This window comes from Pleurodeles waltl, chromosome 3_1 (genome assembly GCF_031143425.1).
Source record: "Pleurodeles waltl isolate 20211129_DDA chromosome 3_1, aPleWal1.hap1.20221129, whole genome shotgun sequence".
NCBI classification, from domain to species: domain Eukaryota; kingdom Metazoa; phylum Chordata; class Amphibia; order Caudata; family Salamandridae; genus Pleurodeles; species Pleurodeles waltl.
Genome location: NC_090440.1, coordinates 1679347574 through 1679370968, shown reverse-complemented (window position 1 = coordinate 1679370968; position 23395 = coordinate 1679347574). Strand labels below are relative to the sequence as shown.

The 23395-nt window shown below is 39.5% G+C and overlaps 1 protein-coding gene across 4 annotated transcripts in view; it reads left to right on the top strand.

The window, feature by feature from the left end:
• CCDC141 (coiled-coil domain containing 141) overlaps nt 1-23395 on the top strand; it is a 646235-nt gene that overhangs the window by 168018 nt on the left and 454822 nt on the right. For all 4 annotated transcript variants that reach the window (XM_069225437.1, XM_069225436.1, XM_069225434.1 and 1 more), the window contains exon 5: nt 21089-21197. In XM_069225437.1, the coding sequence (XP_069081538.1) occupies nt 21089-21197 (109 nt within the window). The remainder of the gene's footprint in view (nt 1-21088; nt 21198-23395) is intronic.

Here is a 23395-nt window from a genome sequence, read left to right as displayed (position 1 = left end):
ATTCCTTATCGGCAATTTGTCAAAAAGAGTCTCACTAGCTGCCAATAAAATATACATCCTATTCAAATCCTTTGCTTTGGACCATCAAGCATTTCACAAACCTCTCCAAAATACGTGAGCAATAGACTTTGCCATTATCAACTAGCAAGAACTCCAAGATCTTTGTATGGGGAAAAATCCTTTACAATGTGGGTATTACAACATAACACCTTTACCAAGCATCCATTACCATGCAATACCCTTACCATGCATTCCCTTTACTACACATTGCCTTTACATGCATTGCCTTTACAACACATGCCGTTACCACAAATAGGCATTTGCAACATATGCTAACATATGCAATGTGAATATACATAAGGCAAGTGTATGTATGTGTGTGTGTGAATATATATATATATATATATATATATATATATATATATATATACATATACATATATATATATCTGTATGAAAGAAAAGATGTCCTGATCTGCGTGTTACGGCGCACTTAATTCTCCGGTGGTGCTGGTTTGAGGCAGGACAACCATATTTTCAAAAAACAAGATTCTCTTTCTGTTTTAGCAAGAGAAAACCGCACTCTGTTGTTGTGCCAAAAATACCTTAACTTTTAATACATTAGTGAGATCATAAACAAACAAACAGGAATCCCCTGACGCGTTTCGGTCTCACCAGACCTTGTTCACAGGTGTTTCCTGTGTGCTAATTTCGGCGCTTAAAATAAAGTACTCCAAAGTAACAGAAAAAATACTCAAGTTACACCACTTATCAAGAGTTACTCCATAACATCACTAAATATATATACTTTAACAAAGAAAAATTAAACGTTTTTCTATATACATATTTACCAAATTGTAACAGTGTTTTGACTACAATCCAAGGTGTTTTTAACTGAGTTCCACATTGCATTCTGGTATATGTAGTTTATAGCATTTCATTAAATCAAATTATTTTTAAATATATTTCATAAAATCTTGTTTCAGCGACTAATGGAGACTTCAAAACAATTTCTGAGGTGTGTTAACAAAATATAGGGGCCCTCATTAGTTTTTAATTTATATTCACATTGGATTCATATTCATGTATTGCATGTTACCTACAATAGCACAATCCCCAAAGTTTCTTTTAAACAAGGCCCTCGCTAAATCCTGCACCTCTGATGGAAGAAAATTAATGTTTGGGTATTATTCCTTCAGTCAATTTATATTGATAGCACCAAAATTGTATGTCTATCTGACAAATGACAACGGGAAAGAAAGCATCTTATCAATTGGTGGAAATGACATAAAATAAATGAATGGCAACATCTTATGAGCTATGACAACTCTTATAGGTGTACAAATAACTCCTCATCTTGGTTTAAACCTAGCGGGGTGAGAGATCGGATATCAAGTATATGTCTGGATTCTAGTTGATGCAATTTCTTTTCTCTGTCACCACCGCGTTCTGATTTTAGTACCTGATCAATTACATAGAATGTCATGAGTTCCCACTTGCTATCATGTTTCTGTTCCATATGTCTCGCTGTTGCATAGCTCCTATCTATATTGATAGTTGCTCGAATATGTTCTAAAATTCGCTTTTTAGTCTCACATATGGTACTGCCAACATATTTCAACCCACAAGGACATTCAATCACATATACTGTGAATCGACTTTTACAGTTCAAGTGCTTACGTATCACTCTCTCCATGCCAGTATTTGTTGAGTACTCTTTCTTATTCACCCCAATTTTACATGCCTTACAGCTGCTGCACTTCCAAAAGCCAGTTTTCTGTAACCAGTTTGCTTTTGTAGTTTGTAAATGGCTGTGCGATAATTTATCCCTTAAGTTTGCTGTTCTTCTGAAAGTCATTAATGGGTATTGTCCCATGATTTCTCCCACTATTGGGTCCATTTGTAAAATTGCCCAATGGTTTTCCAAGATTTTATGAACTTGTGTAGCACTCTGTGAGTATGTTGTTATGAACCTCAGCTGTTGTTGTTTGGCATGTTTAATGGCTTGGTTTCCTCCATGAATTAGTTGTTCTCTTGATGATTGTTTCACACGTTTCTGTGCCAGAGCTAAACACTTTTTCGGATATTGTCTTGCCAGGAATCTCTCCTCCGCTAATTTCAAGTGCTTCTCACACTCTTCCGGCTCTGAGCAGATTTTCTTTATTCGTAGAAATTCACCATAGGGAATGTTCCACTTTGTTCGTGGTGGGTGAAAACTGTTAGCATGTAATATGGAGTTCGTAGCTGTTATTTTCCTGTGCAATGAAGTCTGAATTGTCCCCTCTTTAACATCAATTTCTGTATCTAGAAATGTCACACGTGTTGCACTGATGTCGTAGGTGAAATTAAGTTTGGCTACATTAGAGTTCAAGATCTTAAAGTATTCATCAAATTCTGACTCAGTACCATCCCAGATAAGAAAAAGGTCATCAATAAACCTCAACCAAGTCACTACTTTTTGTTGGTAAATCTCGTTTTCTTCTGCCCAAGCTATTCGTTGTTCAAACCATCCCATCGTCAGATTCGCAAAATTGGGAGAAAAAGAAAAACCCATTGCCGTGCCCTTAATTTGCAGATACAGTTGTTGGTTAAACAAAAAATAATTATTTGTTAGACAAATGTTAATCATTTCCAGAAGCATCTCATTGTGTTGATAAAAACGTATATTCCTTTGGTTGAGAAAGAATTTGCATGCCTGGATTCCTATTTGATGTTCAATGTTCGTGTACAGCGAAACTACATCCATTGTTACTAATTTATAGGTGTCCTGCCAAGGTATCCCTTCCAATTGTAACAGTAAGTCTCCTGTATCACGTAAATAGGAGTTCAAATTTCTTGCCAAGGGTGCTAGAAAGAAATCTATGTATTCTGACATAGGTTCTAATAGAGATGCTTTAGCTGATATTATAGGTCTACCTGGTGGATGTTGCAAATTTTTATGAATTTTAGGGAGGAAGTATATTGTTGGAGTTACAGGATGTTCCACTAACAAATATTTTGCCTCTACTTGATCAATGAGGCCTTGATCTTCCCACCTTAAGATACACGAATTTATCTCCTCCTTCAGTTTTATTACTGGGTTCCCAGTAGCAAGTGCATAACAGGTTTTATCCGACAATTGCCGCATCGCTTCTTTCACATAATCCTGTTTATTTTGTATTACAATGTTTCCACCTTTGTCCGCAGGTTTGATTTCAACCATTGTTTCCATCTGAAGTCTGTGCAACGCCTGTTTCTCTGGTATGGTTAAGTTCTCCTCTTTCTTATTCCAATTCTTTTTATAAAGATCATGAATGACCATCTCCGCAAATAAATCTATTTTATTCCCTGCTGGTAGTGCTGGGTAAAACGTGGAAGGTGGTCTTTTATCTGTCAGGCCCGCCCCAAGGGGTTTAACTATTTCCATAACTTCCAATGGTTTGTTTCCCAGATCTAAATTCACCAGAGTCATCAACGTCTCTTTATCTCCCACAGTAAGGTCATACTCCTGTGTTGGTGGATCATTTTTCTCTTTCATTTTAGTTTCCGCAAAGGTTTTGGCAAGTTTGATTTTGTGTATATACTTATAAAAGTCTATGCGTGTTTGTACTAAATCCAAATCTGTAGAGGGACAGAATTGTAGCCCCTTTTTTAGGACAGATTCCTCCGATTGGGACATTTCTCTGGTGGAAAGATTAATAATATTTAGCTCTTGAAAGTTGCCGCTGTTTGAGCCCTGGTTTTTCTTTGTCTTCCCTCTTTGTCCCCTTCGTGTGGGTTTATTCCTTTTGCGCCTCGTCCTCTTCCTCTCCCTCTTGTTTTGACTTGCTGATCTTTGGATTGTTGTTGGAGGGCGAGGCGCATCTCGTTTAACAAAGTTAATTTTACTCCCTGTGTATTTATTGAGGTTGATTCTCCTTCACTGGATTCATTATCAGTTGACCTTGATTCATTACTTGATTTATCCGATTTTTCAAATTGGGATACATCTATTTGTTCCTTCAACTTTGCATATTGAAATCTCCTTGCAAAGGTGAAAATTCTCCCCTCTTCATAGTCACTTTTGTCCCTTTGAAATTTAGTTTGTTTGCGTGTTTTCACAGTCTCCTCATGTTGTTGAATTTTTGAAGCCATTTCACTCCTGATTTTACTTTCTTCTTCAGTTAATTTTATGCCCGCAATTTCTTGTTCTAAAGCCTTCAATTCAATCTGAATTTTATTCAATGCTATTTCCACATGTTTGATTAATATCAAAACTAATCCCTTTGATGAATCCAAGATATGTGCACCCCATTCTTCCAACAGTGCACTGCTTGCATCTTGTATCAGTATATATATCTGTATATACACATATACATAGATATATCCATCAACAAAGGCAGACCGGGGCGGGGTAGCACCCCCTGAAATTTCAATCAAATTCTTCTCACTCTAAGAGTTCTGTATCCCGCCGAGTAAAACGAAAGTCCCAGTCACATGGAAATTGCTATAGTGAGTATTTTAATGACACACACAACACTCAACACATTTCGGAAATGAAGTTTCCTTGTTCACAAGCTCGTTTCCGAAACACGTCGAGTTTGATATACTTTTCCAATCTGTGGTGTGACATTTGTTATGGTGTCTAGCCACAGCACAACTCCGATCTTGATGTTTAATTGCTATAATATGTTCCAGTATTCTCTTCTTCAGTGGGCAAATTGTACTTCCCGCGTATTGCAGCCCAAATTCACATTGGATCAAATATACCACAAATTGACTATTACAAGTCAATCTTTGGGCAATCTGTACTTCTCTTCCTTTATAATCCACAAAAGACTTCATATTTTTCGCAATTTGACATGCCTTGCACTTATTACATTTAAGAAACCTGGTTACACTTTTATTTAACCAGTTTGTTTGTCGGAAGTTTTACATAATGACTTTTGACCAACATGTCTTTTAAAGATCTTGATCTCCTCTATGTTATTTGTGGTCTTGTTCCTATTATTTGTTTCAAGTCCTGATCACTCCTTAAAATCTTCCAATATCTTTTGAAGATTTTCTCAATTGTTTTACTTTCTTTGCTATATGTTAATATTAGTCATGGTACCTCATTGCCTTCTTGTTTCTCAAAGATCTTGACTTTATTGTCAATCAAGGTTTGCTGGCGAGTTCTGTTTTTGGCTTTTAGTGCTCCCAATTCTACATTTACTTTTGGGTATCCTCTCCTGAGGAATCGTTGTTTGACATTACTGAATTGTGTTTCCATTTCTACATCATTAGAACAGTTTCTTCTAGTTCTCAAAAATTCACCAAATGAAATACTTCTTAATAATGGCTTAGGGTGAAAGCTTGTCTCATGTAGTATACTGTTCGTGGATGTTTCTTTGTATGTAATTGATTATTCTCTACATAACCTTTAATGTCTAGAAAATGTATTTGCGTTGAACTGATTTTAAAGGTGAAATGAAGACCATAGATGTTATTATATAGTAATTGAAAATATGACATAAAGGCTTCCTTGGATCCATTCCATACTATAAATATATATATATATATATATATATATATATATATATATATAGATATATATATATATATATATATATATATATATATCCCAGTGGCAGTCACCACTGGGTAGCTATAGTTAGGTCAGTTGTTCCATAGGAAAAGTGTTGCTAATACCTTTAGTCTTATTTGACGAATCACCACGAAACTTTCACAAAAGGTGCTGCTTTTTTACTAGTTTGTGAATGGACGGTTTTGGGGTGATTCGTCCATTGGGGACTGGAAAAGAAAGGGGGTCTCAAAACGGGTTCTGGCCAACATATTGTAGCAGCCGTTACAGGGCTCTGGGACATGGCCCCATTGCAATGTATTGTGGTGAATGGCAAGTTTTGAGGGTCACAAAAAGAAGCACATATAAAGGGTGACAACAGATTTTATTTACGATATACATAATTTGTTGGGGGTATTGTACTAATTTTAGGAATTGTTGTGTTCTCTAAGGTGATTTTTACTCTGTGAAAAATGCTGCCCTCCTGAGATTTCATGAATCATATTTGAGAGAAAACTGTTTTCTCATGATTGTCTCATGGATGTTATGAAAGATGCCCCAGAAGCTAAAATGAAAGCATATTTTCTATAACATCAGATTATCTTTCTCAGCCATGTGAGAATAAATTCAGACATTCTCAATAAACCATGTACTTCCATCAGGAGCAGACTGTTAGTTGTTAGCCCTGTCATCTACTGCAGCATCCCAGAGTGTTCTAAAGAATAACTACAGCACTACCAGTCTAACTGATGAGAAAAGTGTGGCACACCTGAAGCAATGTTGATTGATTCAAACTAGTAAAACCTAAAACATCTCATGTAGAAACAAAATAAGGAGGTTCATTTTGTCATAGGAATTATCATTAGTGCTACAGAAAGCAAAATTAGGACACATTTTCAATTATTTCTCAAATATCTTCCTCTTCTATTTCATTAAAACATTCTGACATGCAGACTTAAACATGCACTTTCAACACCAGCAACAGACCGCCAGTTTACTCCCTCCCGATCAGCAGCATTACCACAGTGTTCTAATGAGCAACTAGAGTGCGTACATTCCAAATTTATGCCAAAAGTGTGGCACATTTGAACGCCATCTTAATGGAATTGAAGTGGAAAACTGAAAGCAATTTCTACTGAGGATACTTCAGTAAATGAGGAAATTAGGGAGCTTTCTACTTAATAACAAAAAAAGGTTTCCCAAGATGGCCACCAGAGGGAAAAAAAGTCCAAATGTAGCACAAATATTACCAAATGTAGCATAAATGTAGCCCAATAACAGAAGTGAGCAAAACGCGTATTTTGTTTTTCTTGGCAGTTTCATATGGTGTGGACTTGAACCAAAGGTATTGGAGTGCTTTACATGAGCATCATTTACATTACACAAGGACATTTCATTTTGGTTTTAGTCATGGGGAGAGTAAGTGATTTGTCCAAAATCACAGGATGTGGAGCTGATACTGTAACTCAAACCTGGTTCTAGAGTTGCAAACCCAGCAGCAAAAGCTGTAATGCAACATCCTCTCTCCTAAGTGCAACAACTAATCAAGTGATCAACATGATAAAAAAAACCATAAACATAGCAAATCATAATAATGCACTACAATTTCTAAAGGAAATACTTTAGGTATTACTGGTTTGATGACATCAAGATGACTTCAGAAGTGCCACACTTTTGTAATAAATATAGAATGTTAGCAATCTTGCTCATTAGAACACAGCTGGGAGGCAGAGGTCAGGGGCAAGGACTCGGACAACTGAGGGAAGGGAGAAGGGGGCAGAGGTAGCAAGTTGACCATGCTGGGCAGGCAGGAAGAGAAGTGGCAGCACAACGGACCATGAGGGCAGGGGAAAGTGGGACATGGGCAATAAATCAACCATGCAGGACATGCATGAAGTCAGTGTCCGTACAATCACAAATGCCAACAGACCTGATTCCAGATTTTTAAATCCACAAGGGCTTAATTTTAGCCGTATCCCGCCTAAAATATCCTCTTTTTCAATGTAAGTTAATGAAGGGAGAGGTAGGGGTTGAACACAGGCAAGAGAAGACCAAGAAAGGAAGGGGCAGGGGCTTCACAACATACCACCCAGGGTGGGTAGGAGGAGCAGTTGCAGCACAGGAAAGCATGGAGGGCAGAAGGGAGTGGCAGCAAACTGGACCATGAAGAAGAAGGAAGGGTTTAAGGGCATGGCAAGAGGGGAAGTGGCAGCTCCACAGAACATTCAGAGTAGTCAGGAGGGGCAGTGACAGGTTCATGGAACATGGAGGGCAAAAGGGAGGGAGCAGGTGCATGCACATAGACATCGGAATGCAGGGGGAAGGGAGGTGAAGGGAGATAGGGGTCACAAGCCAAGCATGGAGGCTCAGCAGGAGAGCAATGATAGGGCATACCCTCAGGCAACGGAGGGCAGAAGGAGTGGGAAGGGACATAAAGCTATCTGTAGCCCAGTGGCAGCACATTGGACTATGCAGGGTAGGTGGGAGGGGGCAGGTGCATGGACTCGGACAACAGAAGGCAGGGAGGAGGTGGGTAGGGGCAGCAAGCTACCTGTGCAGGACTGACAGGAACGTTAGTTGCAGAACAATGGCCAAAGGGCTGGACAAGTGGGTAGAGGTATGCACTTGGACAATGGAGGGCAAGGAGGAGGGGGAGGAGGGGCAGAAAGCTTGGAAGGGTGCAGCACAATGGACAATGCCTGGCCAGACCCTGGATCCAGTCACCCATCGTGCATTATGATGGACATCTTGCTTTATATTAAAAACCCTAGAAATTCATGGAAAAAACAAAGGTTAAAGTGACGTTATAGTAAGGCATTGTAAGAATATTTATTTTTACATTAAAAAAAACTTAGAAATTTACTGAAAAAAAATAAAGGTTAAATGCATATTGTAGTTAGTTGAAAATGTCACATAAAACATAGCATTTGAAACTAAACAACTACAGGAATTCACCAGTTACAGTTTTCTCAAATAAAAATAACTCCCACTTTAAAATAACTATAGCTTGCATCCTCGCCATGCACTGCTTTTCCGTTGCATATTAAATCGCTCATGACATATCCATGGACTATATTTATAACATCTTTAATCACATCTGAAATACCATCATTGTTGCTAATACTTATATGTAAATCCATGGCTGAGCGGACAACTTTCCAAAGAAATACAAGTTCTTAACTAAACTGTACTACATATGATCATTACAGGTTTTATAGAAGATATCACTATTTCTACATACTCTGCTATATACATCCATTACTATATTGCAGAATAGTACCTTTTCAGAGCTCTTGTTGTGAATGATCAACAAATAACACATGTGGCCCTGTAGTTGTTCTGTCTTAAGATATAATATTTATTAAAATCCCTTTCCATTGTTATAGGCCTTTATGTGAGGGTCAGTGGTATAATGCCGGTTGAGGGCATACAGTAACTGATATAGTTCTCAATAGTGGACTATGAGTAGGAGAGCACAGAGATAAGGGTCTTCAAATACCCTACCATACATAGCCATCATCCTATAAAAAGGCTGTACTGTAGAAGGCAGTGCCTCTAAATATTGAAGACCATAAATAGCTTTGTAATAGATGGTACATGTTTTCTGTTACAGATTTCTAAGCTTTGTGTTTCTGGATATCTCTTTTGTGTTCAGGACATTCTAACATATCCTAGTCCTATCTTTTAATATACTTACAGATATTTTGCCTTGGTTTACAGTACTTCATAAAGGGTCTCTTTTTTCTTATACTACATTGTGTATAGTCAGCTCTACAACACTGGTTCAATGCTTAGAACAACACTGAACTATATACACCTATCATGCATGGAAACACACTATTATGCTTAACTATCTCTGTATAGAAGGTTCTAGTGGGCAATGCAGTCTTTTCTCAAACACTGTCACACAAAAGCACTATCTTTAGAAGAAATGTGTGGAAACAAAATTCCTCCTTTCCCCAACCAAGTATGTTTACCTTAGAAATAAATTGTTAAATTATGTTTAAAAAAACATACAAAAACACTTAAACAATCAAAGGTCACTTTGGGGAGAGATGTCAGCAGGGCAGCCAGTCTCTCCTATACACTACTAACTATGGTATTACTCTAGGTATGTATCTCAATGAAAAGTGCTCTCTGTCTCTACACACAGAAATACACAGACATGTCACCTTTGGAGAACATCTAAAGGGGACATCAGTGTATGTATAGCCATCACACAAGGGAGAGGTCTTAGCAGAGAACCCAGTCCCTACCTGCACCCTTCTCTATAGTACTTGTGCCAGATGATAACTCAACACTTAAGCTAACCTACTGGGTACATTGAATGCATATAGCGGCACATTCCAGAAATGCCCAAAAAATATTGTGTGCACGTGCTATTTGCAAATTTGTTGATAGGAATCATATATGTCAATGTCCTTTAGACTTATTTAGCTTTTTTCAAAATTGTAAAAAGAAATCCTACCACAAAGAGTCCTTGGTGGCCTTTGGAGGTTCAAATGATGATTTGGCTCTTGCTGTATATCAGTAGAAGGCATGATTTTGGAAGGTTTTTCTCCAGGGAAAAAACTATTCTGTAAACAACAAAATGAGATATTGAAACCAGCAGTAGATGTGAATATACCATAAATATGTTAAGTAGAGACTATACATCCTACAATAATATAAGGCATTAAAATTAACCAAACAAATGTCTTATATGGAGTATCCCTGCTCTCGCAGCCCTCTCTTGAGAAGTTTGAGAAACACCTGTAGGATCGTAAAAAGTAAAAGAAGGTTATTGTAGGTTTGTAATATTGTCTATTATACTGCAGTAATGTATATTTCATATAAACAGTAAGATCAAGCATCCCTCATTGTTTCTATTACATTCTGTTAAAAACTCCATTACCAAAGTACAGTCTCGCAAGCAGTCCACAAGAGTGAAAATGGAAGTTCTGCCCCCTCAGAAATGGAAATCAAAATAATCTAGATAGATCAAACCCACCCTTCCTCACTAGCCCATTAAATATACATACAACTAATGAATAACCTCTATATACAACAATATAAAAGTGAAGTAATAAGTGTACAATCCTGCAAGTTTCTCGCTAGAGGCTTGCGTGTGTCCCACAAGAGTTGAGACATACCCAAGAAAAAAATATTTGATTGGTTAACATTATTGCCCTGAATTATTGAAGGGAGTGGTAAGTCTTCTTTCCTAATTTAGGAGCAGCTCTGTAATGTGGAAATATCTAAAGAAGCCTGGGATGATATTCTCATCTAACTGTGTAGAACTTTGGTGAAAAGAAAACAAGTCATCATCTGATAGTGATGAATAAGCACCAGCTGTACCAACTGCATTTTCTAAGTCACCAAAGGAATTTTTTACGTGATAATTCTTTGAGATGGCACAAGGAGGGAAAAAAGTGTCTGCAAGGCATGTGAAGTGAAAATTGTGCCAAAGGGAATTTAGCAGAGGCAGCAAGAAACAGTACAGTATGGGAACAATTGGGATGATGTGGCACTAAAGAGTAATGTATCCCTAATGCCTACCTTGAGCAGATATGCAGAGGAGTGCAGAGCTAGATTCCTCATCAGGTGCCTCTATATCTATTGAAGCAGACCACCCAGCATCATCTCATGTTGGAGCAAGCAGGCTACAAGCAACCCAACCGACATTATTTAAAGCACTTTCTGTTGTCTTTGCAAGACCATCATTTTCTCTTCGAAGGATAATGCAGCAGCCTGGAACAAGCTGGCAGAATAGCACAAATGCCCTCCTAGGCATTAGATGTTTTTTAACCCATACTTTATATCCAAGTTTAGAAACCCTTACTTCTGTTTTCTACAAATTAAAAACAAAAAAGTTAAGTTAAACATCCCCCACCCCCATTTAAAAAACCAAAAAAGGCTCTTTTGAGAGTCATCTGATGTGGTAAAGATTAAGACAAGAATTTAAATGTTATATTTCTCTCAGGTTCATTGGCATCTCTAGCTCCCCACAAGACTATCACAGGACATTTTTCTTTTTTTTTTCAAAAAGGGAAACATAGTAAAAAAACTGTACATAAGAAAACTATAGGGAAGCTCTGAAAGGAGCCTTTTTTCAGATATTTTGACAAATTGTAAACTTTTTGTATTTTTTAATTTTTCAGTGTTTTTTTTCTTGTCAAACAGAGTAGAATTAAAACATAAGGCTTTGCAAAAATATGTACACATTTGAAAAACCTTTCCTTTAAAAGATGCGGGAGAAAAAACTTGGAAACAATTCTTCAAAAAAACAACAATTGCCTAAGGGAGAAAGTTATTATGTTGTAGTAGCTTATCCTGCACAGCTCAACTGGTCACATAAGAACAAATAATTTGCTTAGACAAGCCCCAGAGAATAGTTTTATTTAAGTAAAGAGGATTATTTTGTGGTAGAACAGAAAGTACCTGAGCAGGTACAGTGTCCCTAGATTGAAAAGATGTTGACGCTCCTGAGGGCTTGTTCATTTTTTTGTAGCACAAGCCAACCCTGCACGAGCTGGGCTTTTGTGCCTCCAAATTCCAGTAGTGCTCATGCTATACTGGTTCTTAGCCCCCGGCTAAACTCATAACCAAATTTGCAGGTTGCAAACTTAGCAGACACTTTCTTCCCTCCTCGTCTCATTTCAAAGAACTGCCAAACAAGAGATTATTTGGCAGGTTGAGGAGGCTGAGGTGCTGGAACTCCTCTTGTGTGCATCTGAGTCAGAGGTAGACATTGTATGCTCTTAAAAATAGATTTCCTATAAGGAAACAGAAGAATTAAACAAGGTCTGCCCACACCAAAATCCAAAACACAAATGAAGCAAAAGGATGGATTCTTCCTTTTGCAAGTAATGACATCTATTTGAACCAATCATAATGCCTTCCTTGGGGTGTGTTTCCTCTTGTGGACCTCACATGAGTAGCTTGCGAGTGTCTTGCAGGATCGAAAAAAAAAAATCCTAAGTTAAATAGCACAATAAGTTTACCAACATATCTACTGTCATACTTTCTTCAGAATTGCAAGAAAACACTATTATCAGAAAAAAATCAAATATACAATCTCGTGGGTAGATTGTGAGAGCTAACAGGAAGTACAGCACCTCCTGACTCCACACAGGGGACTGTCTGCTTGACTCTCGCGAGACACTGGTGGGAGTCAATCATTTGTAAAACATAAATAAATAAATAAAATATATATAATAGACACATTTAATTGAAACCCTTATTAAAGATTAGTGTTCAACACTAAGGGCCTGATTAAGACCTTGGCGGAGGGCATTACTCCATCCCAAATGTGACAGATATCCCGCCCGCCATATTACAAGTTCCATTATACCCTATAGAACTTGGAACATGGCAAACAAGATATTCGTCACATTTGGGATGGAGTAATCCCCTCAGCCAAGGTCGCAATTAGGTCCAAAGTCAACAGAAGAAAAACAACTCCATGCAACCCTTTAGAATGAAATATATGACTCTTTGATCTTGCAAGCTTACTGTGAGTGGCTTGCAAGTCTCTCATGAGGATAGTGACACAAACATAAAAATAGATTTAAATGGTCAATATTTATAGAATACTTTATTGAAATAAGTGATCATTCTCTTTTTCTGAATTACAATTATCTTTTTGATGTACAAAACACGTGCACAGCCCTTAAACAGTCTTGCATTAAAATATTATTGAACTTGCTGTGAAGTTCTCCTAATACGACAGTAATGAGAACGGAGGAGATGGTCAACCTCAACTGAAATATTGCCTTACTACACCGTATTACACTCAGGCATAATTTATTATAAAGATTTTGCAAACAGTGCACTCTCTCCTTTTATGTTACAATACAAAGCCATTCCCTTTGAAAACGATGTGTGCAGACAGGATATACTATGCAGTCCTCCTACCATATATACATTGAAAAAAAAAATACTTTGAAAAAAACCTTACAAATTCACTGAAAAAAACAAACGTTTAAGTAACATTATAGTTACATCTCAAATTACTTCACTGATGGGTAGTAATGGCATTTTTAGGGTTTGGGTGTGGGTAGGGGTATAGGCTGGTAAGGGTGTTTTTAGAGTTTAGGGTTAGGTAGGGGCATAGGGTTGTAAGGATGTTTTTAGGGTTTAAAGGAGGGTAAGGGTATAGGGTGGTAAGGGTGGTAAGGGTGTTTTTCAAGTTTAGGGTGGGTAAGGGATAGAATGGTAAGGGGTCATCCATACCAGGCCTGTGTGAGGGGAGTCGCCACATTCACATCTGGCCAAAAATAATTATCAAGCTCTGTCAAGCTCAGGCCCATGCAATGTACAGAGCCTCTGCCCCAGAATTTCAAGCCACAGTGATATTACCCAACAAAGTAGGCCCCATGTAGGTGTCAAATAGAACCAGTAAAGTGACAAATTCCTATCCATCAGATACTATAATCTTCAATACAGAGGCTGATTTTACACTCCCATCAGCATATCCATATAATGGATGTACCTAGGATCAGTGTGCAAATATGTGAGAATAATAAACAAAGCCAAGTGGTGCAGGAGACTGATGGATGCAATTCTGGAAGATGAGCCCAAGTGCACGTAGCTGCCACATGGCCGCATTTAAAATGTGACACCTTTGCCCAGCCCAGACTTTTAAGCCAACAGCAGTTAGCATGATCAGATTTTCAGCTGACACTAACAAAGAAAATAGCAAAACTACAATTCCCAGAAAACTAAAGTGCACATACTGTAAACATAAAAGACTATTGACCCAAACTTTCAAAACATCTGCAACACAGAACAAAATCTACAATACAAAATTGATACCTTCTAAAACACATCTTTAGACCAGAAATATAATGAACACAAAGTTTATGATTTTAAAGCTATATTTTTAAAAACAATATTATCATCAAACAAAAATAAACAATATATTTATCTTCAGCATTATGTCCCATATTAGTTTTGCTGTCACAATATTTTTACAATATTTTTACTATTATATTGTGATAAAATGTTATTTCGGACTCAATAGGCGCTATACTCATCGCACTAGTGTTTGATCCTAGTAACTTGCAGTAGAAGCAAACTAGAGGACAGAATCCAGAGGGTCCTTCCCAAAGAGTACTGTTTGCTAAAACAGTCACTTCAGTTAATAAAGACAAGTGAGGGAAAACATCATTAACAATGGCTTGTTGAATAAACAGGATTCCAACAACATCAAGAACGTGATTATTGGTCTGTCACTTTTTAAAAATGTCTTAAGAGCCTCTGCCCGCTTGTCAAGAATGTATATAGTAATTACATAGCAACACCAATTCCACTGTTATCTTACTTAACTTTTAACCATTCAGCAGCATACATATATATAGTATATATCTCATTGAAACATATATTTGGGGGCTATAGAAAGTCTGGGGGTGCATTGGAAATAAACTCATTAAAAACCAACCCTGGTCCAGACAGTGCATACATACCAGGCCTGTGTGAGGGGAGTCTCCACATTGACACCTGGTCAGAAATAATTATCAAGCTTCCTCAAGCTCAGGCATATGCAATGTACAGAGCCTCTGCCCCTGAATTTCAAGCATGTAGAGGAGCATGCAGAGAAATCACATGTTTAGTTATGTCCATCAACCACCGCTCCACATCATAATTACTGGTTATTTGCCTTGTCTCTACTCTTGAAGTGAGTAGGAGCTTTGTGATCAGAGTGGTCATTTTTCGCTTCTAGTTTAGTGGCATATACATTCCAAACTGATCCAACTGTACCCCCCCCCCTCCTCTTTGTCGGGTTAGTGTTATGTCTGCTTAAGCTCTGGCCCATTTGTCCATATTTTGTCACCAACTGTCTACTTCTGATGAACTGCTGGCTTTCCACGCTGTTGCTTTGCACATCTTAAACAATGTGAGAACTAAATTTATAAATGTACACAGATGTTTTCCCCCTTTTGTCTTAGAATCAGGCCCAGCAAGCAACTTTCCAGTGTTTTGGGCATAGTCTTACCCACCAGCAGCATCACTGTCTCCCATGACCATATGGTAGAAGCCAGTTTCAGGGTGTCAACATCTCGGGCATTCTGAGGATGCTCTCTCAAATATGGTGTATGTGGTTCGGGGTGATGTAGTTCTGGTGCATGTAGTTGGATTTTGTGTACTAAAATCTCAGGTTCCAAGATCCCCTCTTGGCTTGCTCTTGATTTTATTTCACTTCTCATTGGGGATGTATTGTCCTCCGTCCATTTCCTATTTGGCTTTGGTTATTGGGTGAGCAGATCAGTTCTGCATATTAAATAGGTCGTAGAGAACTGTTATGGTTTTTCTACCAAAGTTGTGTGATAGTAGCCCCTGTGGGTGAGCCAAAGTCACCAGCTCCAACTGACCTTGTCTCCACCAGGTGCGTACTACGTGTTATATTGCATTGTACACTATGAAGTGTCCAGAAGCTATACCATATCTCTCTTATAATTCTTCAATTGTACACAGTCTCCCCTCTGTGTATAAGTCACCAACATGTGTTACTCCGGTGTCTCCCAGGTTTTCACTTCATGCATCACTGTGATGCCTTTTAGTTCAGCTGTTGCCCACAGTGCTAACTGCAGGGCATACGGTGGAGGCAATCCACCTGTATGGATATCTTTATGTCAACATTTTCCCCCTATCAGCTTCAAGTCGGTCTTCTTAGGTAGTCTTCCAGAGAGATTCATTATCCATGCAAAGATATATTCACCATTAAGAACTTGCGCTACATCAGCTCTCTCTGTGCTAGAGCCATCTCCCAGCCAGAGCACTGCCCATTGTAATTGTTGCCCAGTGTATTACATTTCATAATTTGGAGCACCTAGGCCTCCTTCCCGAAGCGGGTGCTGTAATTTATATAGAGCTACTCTTTCTCTTCCATTCCCCCATATTAACTCCAGTAGGAAACAATGAAGACTTTGAAAGAGGATGATGGAAGGAATATCGGCAAGGCAGCAAAACAGTATAGTAGCCAGGGTAGTGTTAGCATTTTAGCTATTGCCATCCGAACAATAGGGGAGAGTGGTCTAGAATGGGATGGATCGATGGACTGATGTGAGAACCCAGCTCAGATTACCTCTGTAAGATCGGTATTTGAGTGATATATTTGAATTCCCATGTATTTAATCCTGTTGGAGTGCCATTCCAATCTGGTCTGTAGTGCGAGACCCCTTCGAGTCTCAGGAATGTGTCAAATAGGGAATAGATCAGATTTGGTCCAGCTGATCGTGATCCAGGTTATTCTCCTGAAGGTCTCTAGTGTCTCTGTTAGACTTGGAAGGGACAACTGCATGTTACGCAGGTATATTAGTGCATCATCAGCATATAATGCTGGCACATGCCACCTGCCAAATGTTTTTATTCCCCAATACTCAGCTCTGTGTGCAGCATTCACGTCAAGGGTTCCATGGCTGTAGCAAATACTAGCTGGGACATCCTTGCTGTGTGCCCTTAAATATTTAGAAGCTGTTAGATATGCCCTGTCCTGTTCTGACTCTAGCCAGTGGTTGGTTATATAGCATTCATATCCATCTAAGGAATATTGGGCCCATTCCTAACCTCTCGATGACCGCCAGGAGGTACCATCAGCTGAGGGTGTCAAATGCTTTTTCAACACCCAGGGCTACAGCGAGGCAAACCTCAGAGACCGCTTCACTTGCCCTCATCAGGCCCAGCAGGCAGTGGATGTTTAGGAAAGTATTCCTTTCTGGAATGTGACTATTTTTGTCCTCATGGGCCAGTGTCATGACAAAAGGTGAAAGTCTGTTTGTCAATATTTATCCTAGTATTTTTAGTCTAGGTTGATGAGAGACAGAAGCAGATAAGACTGCACATCGAAGGGATCTCGCCCTGGCTTGGTCAACACTACTATCAATGCTTCCCTGAGGGATTTTCAGAGCAATCCTGCTACTCTCACATCTTCATGAACATGCAGCAGTTTCTATGTTACCTTTGCATTGCACATTGAATAAAATTCAATATGAAGCCTATCTCTCCCAGGGGTTTTATTTCTCACCATCCGACTTATTGCCATACTAATTGCCTCTACTAGAAGGGGCCTCTCTAGTTCACTGTATTGCAGTGGGTGAATTTGGGAGAGAGGGATCTCTTGAATGTATGTGTGTAGTTGGTAAGGGGCCACTGGAGTTTGGTCTGTGTATAGTGTGTCATAGTAGTCAGCAAAAGCTGCACTTAACTCTTACTGTGAATTGACCATTGTACTGCTGATGAAATTATAGCACCTGTCAGGGCTTTTGTCATGTCCCCATTCAGTAGCCATACCAGCAGCTTCCGAGCTCTGGCCCCCATCTTAGTTTTGCCTTACTATGTATTCTCTGTAGTCAAGTTTCCTCAACCTATTGGCCAGTTCTGTTTGCTGAGCTCATGGAGATATACTATCTGCTCAGCTTGCATAGGGGTCATTGTTTCAGTCAGGCACATGTCACATTCAACTTTCTAGAATGTCTCCGAGTAAGGGCTGTTTCACTCCCAATGTTGTGTTAATACATGTTTGCTGATTCTGTGTTATCTACTTGTTCTGTTCTGCTCTGAGCAGGTTGACCTCAATGGTGAATGTATCTGTTTTAGTTTCCAGTATGGTTTTGGTGTCTTGTATTACTTGCAGTATCCTCTCAAATTGCCCTGCATGTTTCTCCAAGGTTGATTTTAACAGGTTCTGGGGGCCACTCTCAGTTGGCTATATTGTCAGCATCTCTAGTATGTCTTTGAAGGAAGTGGGAGCCACTTGGTCACTCAGGTACTCAATAGGCTGTTAATGGCCATGGGCCTATGGCAGGCTCTAATACACAGCTGGCTGCAGGCCACATGGCGGGGCAATCTTTCTCTACTACTCTTCCAATACAATCCGCCCCAGGGGTTGATATCTCAATCCCTGTTTTGTGTCTTCCCCATCGCCACTTCGCTAATGCTGACCTCCACACATCCACCAGTCCTGCTGTTGTGCTATGACCAGTGGGGAGCGGCAGGGAGAGCCAGTCCATGTGCCCTAAGTCATTCAGAGGGGGCTTTCCTGGTATCCACCGGAGTCGTGCTGGCCGGGGGGAGCGGGGGGGGGTTGAGAGGGCTGTGGTTTAAACTGTTTGTCGAGGCAGTGTAGTCCTACTAGCCGAATAGCAGGTCCATCGAGTTGGAGGGGTGTATGTCCCTCAGATCTCATGTCCTCTCATAAGGCCAAGTCCTGGAATTGTGTTGGTTGCCCCCTTAATCAGGTGGGTTGAGCACTCCAATGTCCCCTGCCCAGGCTGGGCCTGCCAGCACGACCCCAAGCATTTTCAACAGTTCAGCTCGGTACCCCTTCTGAAGTCACACCTAGCCCGGTTCCCTATGGAAAGAGACCAGCCTGAACTGCCAGGCCAGGTCCTCCCTGGACCAGAAACAAGCATCGAGGACCAGTTAGGGCTAGGGTATGCCCAGACGTGAGTCTCTTGCTCGCTGCACCACTGGACTCAAGCTAGTCTGGCTGGTGAGGGGTGATACCCTGAAACCGGTTCCAGGATGCTTGTTTCTGGTCCAGGGAAACCTGGCTTGGCAGTTCAGGCTGGATTGTTCCTACAGAGAGCAAGGTCTAGTCTGATTTTCATATAGCTGGGTCCGAACTGGGAGGACATGGCAAGCACAATAACAATTCATTAAACCTAGATCTAAGGGTGAGTGATTGAAAAGTTTCAACACTCCATCCATCATTTTATTTTGTGCTTTTGCTGTTAGCAAAAGTACCCCAGGCTTTTTGCAGTTCTGTTTTTATATCATTTTGGTAAATTCAAAATAATGGAGTAGATAGATTTAATTGTGGGACAATTCCAGAATGTTGGAAAGACATGGTAAGGCTTACCTGATGGCGGATTTGCCCATTTTGAGAATTGTAATAACCTTCCATTGGATAGTGTAAAATGACTGAATACATGTCCTGAGCTGGTATCAAGGATTTCTGTTAATGCAGAGTGGGTTGGGATTTGTGTGTGTGGGTGCAGGTAAAATTGGCTATGGTTAAGTGGTATAGTATTGGTTCTCATTTACTAAAATTCATGGCCTAAGTTTGTACTTGATATATTAATGTTTAAAATGATTCTGTGAGGGGCTGTTTTAGCATAATAGTTACCAACTTATAAGGGTTGCAGGTATGGTGACTGACAGATTAATTTCCCAATAGAGAAATGTTTTAGTAAATCTACATAATCTTTCTGAATATAAACGCAACTGTGTATCATTCATTATAAGTAGATTCCAATGCATCTATTGTAGTTGAGGTTGGCATAGCGCTTATAAAGCAACATCTTTAAACCCATTGTGAATATGTTTTCTGCATAGCCATAGTGAATTGAACCGCTGTTATTAACCTTTTTTATCTTGAAGAGCTTAAATAGTAGTCTAATCATATTACCATATAGCAAAAAGATTTAAAATTGCAATTTAAACCGTTTGAGTGCAAATCTTTATGTCCACTATACACCACTTAAAATGCGGTGCTGTCTCACACTACCTCTTCCTTTAAATTTTCCAGCATCCACCTCGATACTTTGTCAGCCAGCAATATATTTATTGTGTCATCCCTGTTGATTCCATATATAGAGTCTACACAGTCTATTAGTATTTCCAATTGTTCGATATTGTTGAAAGTTGATTACTTTATGCACAGTTTAGATAGCATAATCCCAATCCCTTAGAGCAAGCAGCAAAAGAATAAAAATTGACCCAATCGTCAACAATTATATCAGAACAAAATCATATTTCAGAGTTTGCTGCGGTCCATTTAGCTGTAGCAGACCAGAGGTATAGCATACACAATCCGAATTAGTGTACCAGCTGCTTTCACATGGGTGTGTCACATAGCTTAGCCCTCTTTCCTGGACTCTCTTTCAATCGAGCCCAAAGTGATAGCAATATGTGGTTTTGAATATTACCAAATTCTCTTTTATAACCATCTGCTCTTAATGATTTTGGTGTTGGTTCTGGTGATAGGTGATGACTTGTCATCGTTTAGCTACATATCTAGCAAAACCCCTCTTACATGGGCAGTTAATGGCAATCGGTTAGTATTATCGTTCCATAATTTCAATAAATCCCGCTGATACATTTTAGCAGAAGGATTTGACCAGATCGTTGTTCAGAATAACATTTTTGGCTTCTGCAATCTTTGACGCACCAATTTGTTCACCTATAGCTCCATCGGCGTAGATTTTGTGAATCTGCAGATTCTTTTGAGGAAATCTTTTTGTGATCGGACGACGTTATGTATTTAAAATGTTTACTGTTTATGGGAAATGTTTTAAACTGTTTAATCCATTAAAGTTTCAAAAATATATTTTCAAGTAATTTCCCTCTTTGTTCACACATACACGTTTATGGAAAGAGGCTGTGGTCTTAAGAGAGTCTTTTTTATTGTTTTATTAAGCAGTATTTTTTACCTTTGCAGACCCAAACATGCCTTATGTTAGATATGTTAACATCTACTGAAAAAAGTGGAGAACGGTGCTCTCTAACACAAAATGTTATATTTTAGACACTCTTACCTAAATGGGTCTAATTACAGTAGCTGCTTGACCTTTACCTCTTATTTAGTTTGCTGTTACAATTGACCAAGCAGATGATTTCCTTCATAATGCTCAAGACTTTGAACATGCAGACTCTTTGAAGGAACTCCTTCAGCAGAACCATCTCCACATGAAAGGTAAGCCAAAAAGTATCCTTGCATAAGGTTTAATGCACCCATTGTGATATTTTTCTTTAATTGATACAACACCACTCAAGTCCACTTAAACAATTTACTTTCATTTTTTGAAGTAGAGACCTGTCTACTATTGATTATAATGAAATTATGTAAATGTAATGTAATTACTGAAAATGCAGATTAATATGTTCAAACATGATTTGTTATCTCTTATTTCTTCCCCCCTCTCTTTTAACTATTTCAAGGCACCATTAAACCGCACTGTAAATATAGAAGACTTTGAGGTTTATTGGATCCAGTTTGTACATGTCTTGATGAGAATCAACCACAATATATCCATCTATCTGGCCAAACTCGTTTGCCAAATTGAACATAAAAACATTGCCTATGATCTCCTATTTATGCCCATTGTGCAAATCACCTCACAGCATTTCATGGCAGATATAAATTGTCTTTTTTATGCTATGGTGTGGACCTTCTGAGGGATGTTCAGCATGTCAGGGAAATGATAAACAAAAGAGTAGAAGAGGCTGTTTCCTTTTTTAAAAAAAAAATGTTTTATTTAGAATTTTTAGAAACAATACCATCAACACATCAGTGCAGAGCATTTAGTAATGACAATGAGAGAGCCAGAGTGATGGTACACATAATACATGCATCCCTTAACAAAGTGAAAACAGGAGTACATGTACAGGAATATGCGAAAAAAGGAGAACCAGGGGTAAAGAGCTGGGCTTGCACTTACAATGCATGAAAAGCATCAAATTTCTTGTTACACATACACAAATGTCCATTGTCGCTAAGAGAAGACAGCACAGGTAAAGTACAGTTATTTCAAATAAATGATAAAAGCAGGAGAGTATGAGGGGATTTTGCTTGCTGTTACAGTCTAGTAGGGCAGCAGTAAGAGCATCTATTTCATGCAATTGGAGAAGGCTATGTGCTAGCAGATGCAGTTGGCTGATCTTTTGGGAGGGGGTGAGTGGCATCAGACTTCAAGCAGAGTGCCCGAGTGCTGCAAGATGGGATATTTCCAGAGACCTCATACTGCCTCCGAATGCAGGGCTGCGCTCTCAGCCATCATCCATATCTCCACTGACCGAGCCCATGCAAGTGGCCGAGAGGGGGTCCTTGACCTCAACATATGGTCCCCTCTTAGAGAAAAGGAGTGCTAGGTCAAGGATTCTGGTGACAGCTTTGTTTTTCTTTCTGCATTTAACCAGGCAAAGGGCACAAATGTCCCAAGTGCACAGTAAGGGGATTCCGGTACTGTGAAAGAGGCAAGCAGTGATGGATGTTCTGTAATCTGACAGTTGAGGACATGACCAGAACATGTGTCTGAAATCCACATCCTCATGCAGACAATACAGACAGGAAGCATCTGCATGATGGAACAACCAATTGATCATCGCAGGAGTGAGGGATGCCCCATGCAAGACATAGAACTATATTAGCTTGAACCGTGCATTCCAAAAGACAGTGGTGGTGTAGGCCAGAATCACAGCTCACTCTGCATCTCTGCACACCATGCCCAAATCTTCCTTCCACCAGTCGTAGAACATCAGGAAGGACAAGCAGGTGTGTATGAGCAGTGGTTTGGTGAGCCACATGAACAGGTGGTACCCTGTTTCGAACAAATGTGGATGTTGGAGCACCTGATGGGTGTGCAGCTCTGGATGTAGTGTCCCCCTATGTGCTCGCAACATATCGATGATTGAGTAGTATGTAAGGGATTGGCCAGGGAGGAGCCCAGTTTGGTCTTGTAGGTCAGTAAACAGGATGAGTAAAATATCAGAAAAGCAGTCACCTTGTTGAATGGAAGCCTGCTTCATGCCAGGGAGTCATTGTGATGTGCATGCAGCCTTTGGACGTGCCAGGTAATGGCAGCAAAGGGGCATAAGACACTGATGTGTTGATGAGATGTAAGCACCGCCAAAAACACTGCAGTGCCATGGACCACAGCCACCTTGATGGAATGGGCATGTGGACATATTCCATGGACCACAGACACCCTGCTGGAATGGGCAAGTGGGTGAAAGAGGAGCAGCAGGTGCTCCAAGTTCCACAGAGAAGATGTCAATGTCGCTGTGTCACCTAAGTTGCATTCAGCAAACCACCACCCCACCTATTGCAGCAGGTAGAAGTGCTCGAAATTGGGAACCACCTGCCTGCCTCTATTGGTTGTCAGGTACAGTTTT